Genomic DNA, 14,805 nt, shown 5'->3' on the forward strand with positions numbered 1-14,805 from the left:
CTGCCTCCTATAACGTTATGCGTTATTGTCGACCCATGCTTTAGAGAAAAAGGAATGACCTTTCAATCTGAAACCACATTTTGCTTTTAAGCTTGGAATCTTAGAAAGATTTACATCTTACATTATACAAATTACATCGTTTTTTAATTTCAGAGATTAATTTCTCCTGGAAATCAAAATCTTGCCCAATTTAAATGCTCTGTTGTCCGTCGTCGTTTTTGCCGTTAACGTTGCGTCTTAATCCAACTGCAGTCGATTGGGACGGCAGATCTTGTTCGAGCCGAGTGTTCAATGATTCGTGCTTTCTAACTAACAAATTGACCCATTAGGGGTTAGCGCTCGCTTCAAGCTAACGTTTTGCAAGGCCGACCTGTCCTAAGAAACCAGGCCTTTAGCTTTCATTAATTGTGAATAAGAAAAAATCTGATAGTAATTTAGCCCTATTTTATGATTGACTATATTTGTTTCATGAAATATTTTTAAAGAATTAAATATTCTGTTGCCACTCATTCAAAAGTAACAGGAAAGGGTAATTTTTGTACAAGACCACTTAGGAGTTACTTGTAAATGAGTAAAATTAGCTCAAATATTTAAAAAATAAGTAACATGTATCAGCCACACAATAGTTAAGAAGGCAATATATGAGTGGGTATTTAAAATGTTCAATAAATACATAATATTGAAATAAAAACAGACCCGGTAAAGTTTGAGTCATGAGAGTGAAAGAGAGCCAGGCGAGATATTCATAGGTGTAGTTTGGGCAAGATACAAAATTGAAGAGAGAGGTAAGTGGATTGCCTGTGGGTACAGGAATTTTTCTCTCCGTTGTTCCTGAAAAGAAAAAGAATCTTTAGAAGGAATGAAATAGCTCTTGCTTTGAATTTGATATTAACAGGGGTGATTATGAGTCAAAAATCCTCAACATTTCTTGAGTAAAATCATTAATGACGCATTTCAAAAATTTAAACCATTGATATTTTCAAAACATGAAATTCTAAATAAATTATACGCAGCATAATTTAAATGAATAATTATGTATAAGTTTACTTTTATCTCTTATCACATTTGTTGTTCTACCAGAAAAAATATTTTCAAATGAAAGAGATGCCAAGTATAAATTCTAGTTCTAATATTTTTAAATAAAATATACAAGAATTTTTACACATAAATGTGATTCAGGATTTCTTGAAACTTCCAGATCACGGTTGGCGGAAAACCGGATATTTTCCGGAGCACAATATCTCTGTATTAAGAAGGAAAAAAAGGCAACTCTGATTGAGTATAGTACATGAAAATCTGATCATTAGATCAAAAGTTCTTTAAAGTGTTCCTTTTTTTGTTTTAACTGTATTAAGGTGTAATCTTAACGATTCCAAAAGGTATATTGTAAATGCGGCGTTGAAAGGGATAATTTAAGTTATGAAATTCAACATAAAATAGAATTAAAACTCAAGCAACTCTATGAACTCAAGATTCTTGACCCCTAAATTTATGTTCCAATATGGATCTAAAAAAAGACACATTGTAACTCAAAGTAATTCTTGCACTGTGCTTCTTGAACTTATGGATAAAATCAAAACACTGTTGCACCAATTTATAAAAACAATTTACCCAAGTATAATTTAAAACAATAAATTCATTTTTATTAATTACAGTAAAAGGGACAATTTTTTCTTTAAATGGATAGATGTAATATAAATGGATATTAACAGCTTTTACAACCTAAAAAGTAGTTAATTTTAACAATTAGTTTATGATTTAATAATAAAATGAGTCACAACCAAAAGAGAATTGCATTCAATTAAAGATTGGACTGATTCAGCTAAAAATACTTCGTTTAAAGGAGCATACAAAAGTGAAAATATTTTAAGATTCATTTTTTTTTTTATTCATGGTTTTGCAATCATTACTAAAATAAACATTTATTTGGATTATACATTTGGAGTAGTATAATGTAGCAATGTTTTTTTTTTTAAATCATGTATTTTATTTTCTTCACATTTAATTTATTTATATTAAATTCCGTTTGCACAAAAAATAACCAGACCTTTGAAATTTTTTACTTTATTATATAATTTTGAATAAAAAGTTAAATTAATTAAAAAATAAGTTCATATTTGTAAAGAATATTTTTATTTAAGAACTGCTAAGAAAAATCCTTGCAAATGGGCTCAATTTGAAAAAAATAAAAAAAAAATAAAAAAAAACTTGCTGGGTTTTTTTCTGGGTCAGGTCCACCTATACAAACCTCGATTTTTTGTTTTCGTGATAAAAATAATTTGGTTCACAAGTGTTTTGAAAAATACTTTCATAAACCTTCTTTTACAAAACAAATCGAAGGGATTTTTAATAATCTTACAGAAAAAATGACTTGACTGCATTCCTAAATAAAAAAAAAATTAAAATTTTTATATCTTATAAAGATGAAAAACCAAATTCGAAATTTAGTGGTTTAGTTAAAATGCTTCTGAAAGCCAGCTAAACATTTCAGAGAATTTATTTCATCCTACATTTTTTTTTTTGTATTTGAAATTTCGAAAAGATTATACCTGGTGGACGTAAGTTTCGTAGAGCGAGATGAATACTCAGATTACCCAATTCAGCAATCTAGAAAATACATATAAAAAGTTAATCATTTCATTCAATAAAATTATATCTCTTGAAAATAAAAGGAAATTATATTTACGATAAATGTAGCTAAAGCACCATAAATTTGCACGTCTCCATAACCTATAAAAAATATCTTATTTAATAGAAAAAAGAAATAATTTGAGTCAAACAGAGTCAAAATAATCATTTAATAATAGTTTTATCATAAAGATACTGCTATATTATACAAAATACTAGTGCACATGAACATTGTTAAAAAGTCGATGGAATTTCTTTTCCTGTAAGCAACAAAGAATAGAAAACTGAAATTTCAAGCGAGTGAGTAGTCATAAACATGTCATCTTAAACGTACATGCTCACAACTTTAATGAAGCTAATGTATAGGTCGGTTACAAATGAAAAGTTAAAAACAATTTATTTAAATAAACTGTTCAATAATTATGTTTATTATGTAAAATTTGTGCAGGTTGAATACAAATTTAGAGTTGCATTTCAGTTTTAATGATGCTTCTTAATGCAGAAAGGGATGAGTTTAATTTACAAATAGCAGCCAACCTTTTTTTCTTTGATTATACGTAGTACTAGCATATAGTACAATAAACTGTTGTGTCTCTAAATATGTAAATTTATAAGTGCATATAGGGATATTTTTTTCAATAATTAGAACAGTAAATCTAAAGTTTCAGAGAATAGAGTATAAGTTGCATTTTTTAGGATGTCAGTTTGAAAAGAGTACCAGTTCATATACAAATAAAACTAGACTAAATTATACAAGTATTAACTGAGAGAGCCAATCAAGATTAATTTGCAAAGCAATCAAAAAGAAACTTCACAGCACTTTTAGGGTGATAATTAAGAATACAATTACCCTAATAATCAATAATCAAATCTACAATTTCAAACATTTTTTATTTGGACCTGGATTATAAAGTTCAAAATATACCAGAAAAGAAAAAGTATTTTGTGTAAAGAATTAAATATAATATAATAATATATAGTAGTACCTCTTAGATACAAGTAGTCAATAATGAATAATTTTAATAGCAAGAGTTGACATTGAAAAGTTTATATATTTTTATTATAATATATTTTTATTTTAATATATATAATATACTCAATAAAATATTTTAGGCAGAAATATGGAATGAACTATTTAATACAATAGTTACAAGTTAAAATAGAAGAAAAAGTTAAAAACTGTTTAAAATATCAAAACCACTCCATGCATAATAGAAATGATCATAGTAAAAATATATTACTCATGTGAGTCTTAATTTAAAACAACTCTACATTTGAAAAATTTACAGCCATTAAATTTGTGCTTTTAAAAATCAACTAAGTACATGTGATATTAACATTTTGAGTAAATGTAAAACACTGTAAGTAAAACACTGCTTTTCAATTCATGGCATACATGCCACAGTTTGCAGCTTATGTGGTACAGGAAAACTTATTGTGAACAAATTTCTTCAAATATAAACATATGAAATAAAAAAATATTAATGCCCAATTTTATAGAGTTAATCCTAAAATGGATTTATTAGAATTATTCAAAAGTCACATTTATTAATAACATACAGTTTAAAAATGATTTAGAATTGCATGCTTTAAATTATTGATTCTTATTTTATATATAACCAAACTTAAGTGAACCTTTAAGGAAAATTAACACTAAAACCAGGTTTATACTTCTGTTTATTACATTAATTACAATATATCTTAGCAAATTTTAATTTTTAACACCTTGTTACATTAAAGTTGCTTAGAAATGCAAATTTACTAAGCCCAAACACAAAATTTTTGCAAAATCGCAATCTCTACAGATTAGCACAAATTTTTTATTTTTATTTTGCATAAAAGTCTCATAATCATCCCATTCATAAAATTTTTTCCCTTTGTTATTTTTAGTTAGAATGCAAAATTTGGAAATCACAAGCATAAATTTTTTTTTTAGAGTTGCACCTCTGACATAAACTTAAAACAAATAACCCTAAACTAAAACAAAAATTAAAAAAAAAAAGCAACTAAATGAAGCAACTTACTTGGAGGGGTATACAGAGGATGGTTACAATAATAACCAATATAAAGGCCAAATAACCAATAGTATGAGCAATTCTACAAAATAAAAAACAGATTTTATTCATAAATAGTCATTAAATATGTAACTCCTAGATGCCAATATGTTATAAACCATTTCAAATAGGAGAGAACAATAAAGAACCCTTCTATTAAAGCACAGGTATTATTTAAAATTAAGATTTTGGCTATTATCTATGCAAGTTGATTACATAACATTGACATGGGCTATTACAGCATTAAGTTTATACATAAACTAACCTACTCTTTTAGTACACATCATATCATAAATAATATGAATATTAAATGACTTCAAAATAAAAAGGTGTTATTGAGTCGGAAAAACAACATCTTTTTGTAGCTAACTACAACCACTCTTTTTTTTTAAACAGTAGTAATGAGCATGAGGCAGAGCATTTTAGGGCTTTCTGCGACAAAACTTTCTAGCACTAATATCTTTCTGAAAGGTACTTTCAATAATAACAAAGATGTACGTATGTTGCTAATTTAAAGTAACAAAAATGCTGTGTTTAAAATTTTTTTTTTTATTGAATATGTAATATTTTTTTCCCAACGGAATAATTATTTCCTTAATTGCATTTTGTAAAAAATCATCATCGCATTAAAAACATTAAATCATCCCATTTACAAAAATATTTAAAAATCATGAAATCCGTAGCACTGATTATCGAAAAACAGATCGACGATGCAAAAAAGGGATTACTCAAACGAGTGTTTCGTTTCAAAATTTTATTGTTGTAACCAATAATATCATCAATGGCTCGACAGCCCAGGGTGGGCTCTTAGCCCAGGCTAACCTTTTTCCTGCTAGCATTTCCCAGTTTTTAGTTATAATAATTAATATCATTTTTTAAAAACTATACGGAAATCAGAAACAATAAAGGCCCAAAAAAATTATAGAATAGTTGCCTTAAAAAGTAAACTATCAAATGCATGATTTGAAATTCCCTGATTGTTTGAAATATATCGGGAAGTGAACCATGTGAAAATCAATAACTGCTGAAAGTACAATCAAAACACTTTACAATACCATCGGCATAACATGAACGCGACAAAAAGTGATTATTTAACCACGCAATTCAAATTTTATGTGTAAATTTAGGCAGCAGAGAAAAACAAACTTTTTTCTCCTCCTAAGAAAAATCTTTCTGTAAGAACTCTAGCATTCTGTGACAATGTTGCCACGATTCTACCATTGGGCAAACTACTTTCAAAAAGTCATCACTACTTAGGCTAATTTTCTGGAAGATATAATTTACAATCCTGTTTAAAATTTAAAAATTTTTTGAAAAATTGAAAGAAAAAATTCAGGAAAAGTGATTTAATAATTATATTATTTATTCATATGGGAAAAATGAAGAAACATCTATTCATGTTTATATGAGCTAATTTATTATTCTAAACCATTTTTTGAATGATTTGATCAGCCTTTTCAGTTCAAACAGCTTTGGTCTGTGTTACGTTTAAAAGCTTTAAAAAAAAAATATTGACTATGCAGTTGATCTGAATACAACACACAGTTGAGTGGATAGGATCATCATGAAATTGAGTTTCTTTCAAAGATTCTAAAAACAGTGTTAACCAATAGAAAATGATTTAAAAAAAATATTGCAGGAGTTGAATTAAAAGTTGAATAGTATTTTTACTACGGTTAATTACTAGTATTCATTGCATTTTTTTCAAAAGATTATTAATGCAAATTACAAACATACATAAATATTTAGCTTCAAACACAAATAAAGCAACCATAGATTTCTATAATAAAAAAATATATAATTCAAAAATTTTAAGCCAAATAAAGTAAATTGTTAAGCCTTTATCACAAAATTAATAAAAATCAAAAAATAAGCAAAACTTTTTTGCTTTTACAATTTTAATGCATGTGTAAAATCTGTACCACAAGATTGTAATATCAATAGTTGTAAAATTAAAAAAAAAAATTCTATGTTTAATACAAAAAAGCAGGAGAGCGTTAATGTTTTCATATACAGTAGAGAACCCATTATCTGGAATGCTCGGGACCATCGCTATCCTAGATGTCTGAATTTCCCGGTTTTCTGGATCAACTAAAAAGAGTCGTTAATATGTTTTATTGAACCCGAATTGCAAGGAAAAATTGTAACACATTTTAAAGTAAGAGAAAAAAGAAAAGCACTCCTATATTTAAAAAAAAAAAAAGAGAGAAGAAAACAGTAGGAAAATAACATTTAAAAGAATTAAAAAAAAATTGCAAGTTTAGACAAGAAAAACAAGTAAAAAAAATAAAAATTCTTATATTTATTTTTTAAAAATAATTACAATTCCTAAATTAACTAATACAAACAAAACCAATGATTAAATAACGCAATATATTTCATACCTAATTATACAGGGGGGAAGACGATAAAATAAAAGGAAAACTTGTTAATCTAAATAAAAACAACGAAAATTATCGAACCAAAACGATAGTTAAAAAAGGCACTAACATAAATATTAAAACCCGGAACAAAGCAAGATCAATGGAATTAAAAAAAGAAGACAAACCTAATGATAAAATTTATGAATACAAAGAATTAATTTATTGAGCGCGAAATTTATCGCGAAAAGAAGAAAAAAAAATCAAACATAGTGGAATCAGAAAAACAAAACTGCAATCTGCTTCATATAAAAACAAGATTTTTAACGAAAGCAGATGTGATCCCACATCAAGAAAAACTTACAAATGATACCGCACTTCCAAAGAATGAGAAATTATTCAAAAGAAAAATATATTATTTTTATTAATCGATGCCAAATAGATAAATATATTTTCCTCTTTCATTTTCTGTTCACTGATACGTATGTGCAATGCATTTTCCCTACCTCTCGTAAATCAAAGAGAAAACGAAATCAGCATGCCACTCCTTTGAGTTTGATTGACGGCCTGAAGGAGAAAATAAAACATTCATCCCTTCCCTGAAGATCTCCAAGGTCATGGAAAAAATGACGTTTCTCTGGGTAAACGGGAGAAAAAAATTCTCCCTTTCCTCACATTTTCCTCTACTCAACTTCGAGGATGAGTCCAATTTCCGCTTTTTTTCCCATTATTGTTCTAGTTTCAAATGGCGGGAAAACCGAGCAAAATTTCCCCCGGTTTTCTGGATACTGGATAAATGGTTCTCTACTGTATTAAAAATAAGAGTCTTAATAACAAAAGATAACATATTTTAGAGCAAAAAATATAATTAATTTAAATAAGCCTTTTTTTATTTTCCTTCACAAAACACAAAGTTACATATTTCCAATTTTGTAGACAAGAATAAAAACAAAAAGATGTTTTTGAAATCAAAGGTAATGTTTTATTTTTAAATTATGTTTCTATGCATAAAAAAGAAAAAGTAGAAAAAATTACAAAAGAAAATAAATGCAGACGATATTGGCGAAATAAAATGCTTTCATTAGGGTAGAGGAAACTACCGTAAAATTAGTAACAATTTATTAGAAAAGTAAAACAATTATAAGAATATTAAGAGGGTAGTTTCATTAGATACAGTTTGCATCCTTTAAATGTTCTACATAAAAATTGCTTCAAGTTCCTGATAAGGAAAAAAGGGGGGGGGGTACTGTAAATTTTTGAAATGTTGGTTGTATGTGCTTTTTTAAAAGCACACATATTGTTAATTCTAAAATGTGTGGGGGTGAGGTCATTTTCATTGAGCTGCTTGAAGATTTACTTAACAAGCTACTAAACAGTAGCGACTTTAACAGGTTTACTACTTGTAGTGCACTAGCTTTGATCACTGTAATGAGGAGCTACACAAGCAGAAAAAAAATAAAAACTTTTCATGAATCAACTAAAGGTATAATCACAAATTGCATATTTTTTTAAAAAGATTAAAAGAAAATTAAATGCTTCACAACAGTTTTGAAAATGAAGTTTAAATCAAAACTAATGTCAAAATACTCTGAAATATTTATATATAATCTTTGTATGTAATTTATTATATAATCTTTGAATACATCCAAAAAACTGTGATGAATACTGCATAACAAGTCATATTTAGATATATATTTTAAATCTTTATTGGGTAGCTCATGTGCCATAAATTTCTTTTAAAACTATTCATTTTTCCAATAAAATAGTCTAAAATTTTGGAAAGCAGGATATTCATATCTTATTTAAAAAATCAGTCAGACCTCTATTTAATGAAGTCGCTTAATCCCGATAATAAGTTCCTTATATGGAAAATTCGTTAAATAGAAAATCACCTTTTGAAATACACAGAACAGGTTTTAAATTAATAAACACTAGAAATAATTAAAACAGCAATGGATACACCTTTATCTTGTAAACTAGTATCTACTATTTTTTTTTATAAATCTTAACCATAAAAGAAATCTGCATAAGAATAGAGCATAAGACATTATCCACTACATGCTGCATACATTTTCAACTTAAAAAAAAGCTAAATTTATGTATAAAATTGGAGCTGCATGCATTATAAAAGTAATTTTAAACATACATTATCACATGCATTCCTAAGTTTAATTGCTACTGATAAAATGCATTAATTTTGTTTGAGTTTTTCTTTTGAAATGCAAACAAAGAGGGACAGTGATTTTACTGCTTTCTCTGAAAGTTAAGGGGCTATGAAACTCAATTCAAGGTTATTTCTCCCATAAAATTCGTTAACAAGTTCAAAATATTTTGGGGAATAGGGAAAGTGGATCTCAAAGAAAAGTTTGTTAAATAGAAAATTCACTTCGCAATTTGGAAGTTATTTTAAGAAATTTCCAAAAGGTTTTTGGCTCCTGGAAGAAAAAAAAACAAACCTAAAACAGAGAAATTCAAGAAATGGAAGTTTGTTAAATAGAAGTTAGACTGCATTTTAAATCTTTATTGGGTTGCTCATGTCCTACAAAATTCGTTTAAAACCATTCACTTTCCAGTAAAATAGCCTAAAATTAAGGAAAGAAGGATATCGATCTTATTCTAAAAACCAAATAGATACAGGATAAAACCAAATAGATACAAACCAAAAAAAAACCAAAAAAAACAAAAAAAAACCAAATAGATACAGGATAAATTTTTAATATGAGCTAAAATATGAGAAAGAGGCTTATTTGTAATTAAAATAATTTCTATTCAATTTAATAATAAATTAATAAAAAATCTTAAGAATACTAATTTTTAGAACTGTATATTTTGGTTTCATGATTTAAAGATTTTGCACATTACTTTCATTGAGCTCTCTCTTTATTGATAAATAAAAGTATATCTATTAAAGTATGATTTTACACAGCTTTGGGAACCTTTAAAGTAGGAATGAAAGAAATTAACTAAAATTACTAATATACAAAATAATGTAACTATAATGATAGTCTCTAATCATAAAGATAAAAAGTTTTTCATCAAATTTACATTCTCTCATAAATTTTATTTTATATTTTATAACTGTCGCTGAATGGCCGACCCAATTTTGGGTTCCAGACTACTAATGTTTAACTCCATAGCCTTGTCATTTTGAACCCATCCAGAAGACAAGGAAACTCTTGGATCAGTACCACCCCCAGACGTGTGATTTGTTATGGGAACGTGGTGAACCCACAGATTTTATGTGCATCAGTCACCATTTACTACACAGGGAGTCTTTGGCCAACAGGGATCGAACCCACGACCTCTTGGACACAGCTCCAGTGCCCTAATCACCAGGTTATCCCAGCCTTTCTCGCATCAATTGAACAATCTTTGTGAAAGTAGTCAAGGATCACAAAAAAAAAGAGAACATAATAATGCAAGCTGATTACCTTAAAGAGGTTTCCGAATGGCATAGTAGCATGAGAGAAACGGTGTACAAAAAGAGTTTCAAGTAGACGCTTAGAATAGTGTATCACCCAACATACAACAGCAATGCTGCAAAAAAACATTTACTTATATTAATATTCTACTTCTAAATCAAAGCGTCAATGAAAACTCATATTTCTACATTGTTAAGAAATATGAAGAAAAAAAATATATAATTAAAAAATTTAATGCGAAATCATTAATTCTTATCTTTACAAAATTAGAATAATAAAACATTTCCTTAAGCATATAATTATTCAAATAACTATGAACTACAATACAAATTTGTTATACAGCAAATTTTTTGTCTGTGTATTTATTGAAGAGAAGAAATTCTAGAAAAAGAAAAACCATTTAAAAATAGCTCATGATACTAATTTCACTAAACTTATATTCTGAAAGAAGAAATAAAATTATGGTATAGCGTATGTTTTATTTAATATAATGAAATTTAAATTTATAATCTGTTTATACTGCTATATGATAAAAGAGCAAGTTATTAAAAATAAAATAGGCTGGTCAGATATAGGACTATTATATTTGACAAAATATTTTTGCTAACAGTATATGGATGCTATTTTAAAAGAATACGTGATGCATGCTTTATGCAGAGTTGGGCTACAATTCCAGGAAACGATTGCAACTGTAATTGGTTACAGATAGGACTGGGCTATAAATCGATGTATCGAGACATATTGATTTAAAGCATATATCGACAATACGATACAGCGACTTTCATTCAAGCGATGCATCAGAAATCTGATCTAAGCCGTCGAGTAAAGACAACGAGCACAAAACGATATAGCGATATAAGACACGCAAGGATATAAGATAACGATATAGCGATTTAAGAGTCTTCTCTTACATTCCGATATCGACTCGCGCTGTGGAAGACGATGTTCGTTTCGATATGTTGAAATGGCCTTGATTGGTGAGCTGTAGAATCAGAATCAGAGTTTTGAGAACACATATCGTTATATCGCATGTTCCTTTTCGCACCTCATAGCTTTTTTTTTCTTTGTCGCGACTTTTCTTGTAGAATATTTTCAGTGGGACTAACTTTGTGATCTCAGATGTTATCTTGTTCTGAAGGCAATCTATTATCGAAAAGAATATATAAAGAAGAGTTTCTTCCTTAATTAGATAAGTTTTTTTTTAAAAAAGCTTCTTTTATTTTTAAATGTGAAAATTATCGGCAATCTAATTNGTGATCGCAGATGTTACCTTGTTCTGAAGGCAATCTATTATCGAAAAGAATATATAAAGAAGAGTTTCTTCCTTAATTAGAAAAGTTTTTTTTTAAAAAAGCTTCTTTTATTTTTAAATGTGAAAATTATCGGCAATCTAATTTAGGCGACCATAAAGAATTGAATTTGTTAGGTCATTTTTTTACTTTCTTTTAATTTATAAAAAACTTTTTGGATGAAACTTCTAATAATTTAATGAGTTTTTATTACTGATTTTAAATCTTGTTGTTTTTATTTTTAGAAATAAAGTTAAAACAAAATTAATTTTTGTAATTTGGATTTGGGCATAAATCAATCAACTTTGTTTATACAAAAAAATTTGAAAGGTTTGCATATTTTATTAATATTTTTAAGTCATTTAGTACTTCGTTTTATTAGAGAGTATAATAATTTTTTTTTAAAAAATATTCTTTTCATATTATTTGTTAATTAGTTAAATATATTATCGAATATCACAATTTTTTTATTTTTAAGAAAATAAATCTTACTTTGTTTTTCGTTCATAATTCGGTCATTACTTAATTTAATTTATTTATCTGAAATGTGGACTGTCCGCAAATGTGGACAGTCCCGCAGTGGACTGATTGTTAAGACACGGTTCCCTGCAGATCACCGAAGTTAAGCATCACTGGCTGCGGTCAGTGTGCGGGTGAGTGACCACTTGGATCAGTCTGCGTAGGGACCGAGGGTGTGCGGTATTGGTCCTCGTTAAACTGTTCTACCGTAAAGTGCTCGACTTCGCGTGCAGGTCGTCGAGCTACCGAAGCGGGGGTGCCATCCCATCTGCAGAGGATCAAAATTGTGATGGCATGTCTTCGGATCATCCTCAGGGATGTTTCCCAGACCGTCGCCAATAGCCCATTGTGCAGCTCTAGTGTGACGTAAATGAACTATAATAGAACTATAATAACTGAAATGATAATAATAAAAAATAGTGTTTTAAAAGCGTTTTTTTTTCTAAAATTTATTTAGCACTTTGTTTTAAACATACAAATAATTTTTAACGTTTCATTTAGAAATTGAACATTACGATCGAACTTAATAATTATGTAATTATTTATGCATAATAGTACAAGAAAATATTAATTTGTAAAAAACGCTTTAAAAAAAGTTTTTAACACTTTGTTTTATGCGTATTATGAATTTCTAAACAAATATTTCAATAAATATTTTAAGTAAGATTTGTACATTGTAGTCAATTTATTTAATATCTTTCTTAAGCAAAACATATATATCTTCAAATTTATAAATTGATTTAAATCAATCTGAGTATGAAGTTTTGATAGAAATCTGACTTTCTGTGCCTTACAAGTAAATGAAATTCAAAAATACTATATCGCGATGCAAAACTGACGATGCATCACGATATATAATTTCTAATATCGCCCAGTCCTAGTTACAGATAATGACTGCTATATAATCAGTTACTTATAATCACGTTTACAAGTCATTTCAATTACAAATAATCATAATTTCTGATGACATCAGAGTCTGGTAAAAACGTAATCTATTACATTTCTTGATTACAGTAATCAAGTACTTGTAATCATGATTACACATTTTTATTACAACTGCAATTGTGATTGCGTTAATCAATTATTTGTAATCATGATTACAAACATTCATAATTTTGATCGTATAACCAATTACGGAAATCAATTACTTGTTATAATGATTAAAAGTAATCAAAATACAGGATTACACGTAATTATGATGACAAGTTATCTAAATATACGATTACAAGGTATACTAATATATGATTATATTTTGCAGCACAGATAGTATATTCTATTGTATAATGATATATTTTGTACATATTTACATACAGCTTATGTATTTACAACACTGCAGACATATACCTTGGTGCGCAATGAACGTATACATCTTATGTTGATACTTGAGCATGTCTGTGTTTGTGTACGCATGCATATACAATGTACTTGTTACTTTTTGTACGAACATACATGCATTGCATGTAAGTGTATCAACCATGCATGTATATACAATATATTTATATCCTATGCATGTACAATTTATTTATGAATAAATATGTATAATATATGTATCCACATATGCGTAATATATTTGTGTACAACAGACGTACATATATTCTACATACATAAATTAGATATGTTATATTATACAGATGCACATATGTACATACATATATAGTACATATGAGCAAACATGCACATTGGACATAAATCTTTTGTAAATTTGTATGTGAACATACGTAATTTGTATATGTGTACATACATGTTTGTTCAATGGATTTAATAACTATTTATGTCTAATGAATGCATGAATATATGTACTATACAGGTATGACATATGTACTATCAGGGATCTGTCCAAGCCAAATTTACTACCGTTTAGCGGTACTTTCACAAATTCAACTTTAGGAAAAATAGTAGTTACACAAAATACTTTTTCTTAAAATTTTATTTTTGTGTCTCATAAGAAACGATAAATCCATATTTTTGTGTTGATTTTTTAATATAATTTTTAATTTTCACAAATTATGTCTAAATATTCACAAAATAAGTACCTCTCAGAAAAACCTAGACAGACCCCTGACTAAATATGCATGTACACTGTATAAATGTATGTACCATATATGCACGTCTAAATATATGTACAACACAATAAATAAAACGTAGTTTAAATGTAAAGATCCTTGATAATGACAGAAGCAAGTTAAGTGACAAAATCAAATGATATTTAAATTCAGTGGTCAGCTTTAATTGTTCTATTTCATTTTAAATTAAATTATCGTTCTATTTCAATTTAAAGTAATTTTATGTATATTGTACGTGCAAACAACGTTTGTACATGCATTATATATATATATATAGAAATCCCAAATCATGTGTACATGCGTACGTACATTCTACACACATAAAATTATGTTTCCCCCACACATACTTCATAATATATTTACATAGTATGCAATCTTAATTACTTGTAATTCTATATTTCGATTACAAGTTATCACAATTACTTGTAATAATATATTTTGATTACTTGTACTCATAATTACCCATAATC

General features: G+C 27.7%; 1 protein-coding gene across 1 annotated transcript in view; it reads right to left on the minus strand.

Moving 5' to 3' along the window:
* LOC107441461 (trans-2,3-enoyl-CoA reductase Sc2) overlaps positions 1-14,805 on the minus strand; it is a 29,588-nt gene that overhangs the window by 820 nt on the left and 13,963 nt on the right. Inside the window, exons 7-11 of the mRNA XM_016054732.4 lie at positions 10,474-10,579; positions 4,653-4,725; positions 2,687-2,730; positions 2,550-2,607; positions 697-831 (exon numbers count right to left, since the gene is read on the minus strand). Of these exons, the coding sequence (XP_015910218.1) occupies positions 697-831; positions 2,550-2,607; positions 2,687-2,730; positions 4,653-4,725; positions 10,474-10,579 (416 nt within the window). The remainder of the gene's footprint in view (positions 1-696; positions 832-2,549; positions 2,608-2,686; positions 2,731-4,652; positions 4,726-10,473; positions 10,580-14,805) is intronic.

Source organism: Parasteatoda tepidariorum, chromosome 6 (assembly GCF_043381705.1).
Source record: "Parasteatoda tepidariorum isolate YZ-2023 chromosome 6, CAS_Ptep_4.0, whole genome shotgun sequence".
Classification (NCBI taxonomy): domain Eukaryota; kingdom Metazoa; phylum Arthropoda; class Arachnida; order Araneae; family Theridiidae; genus Parasteatoda; species Parasteatoda tepidariorum.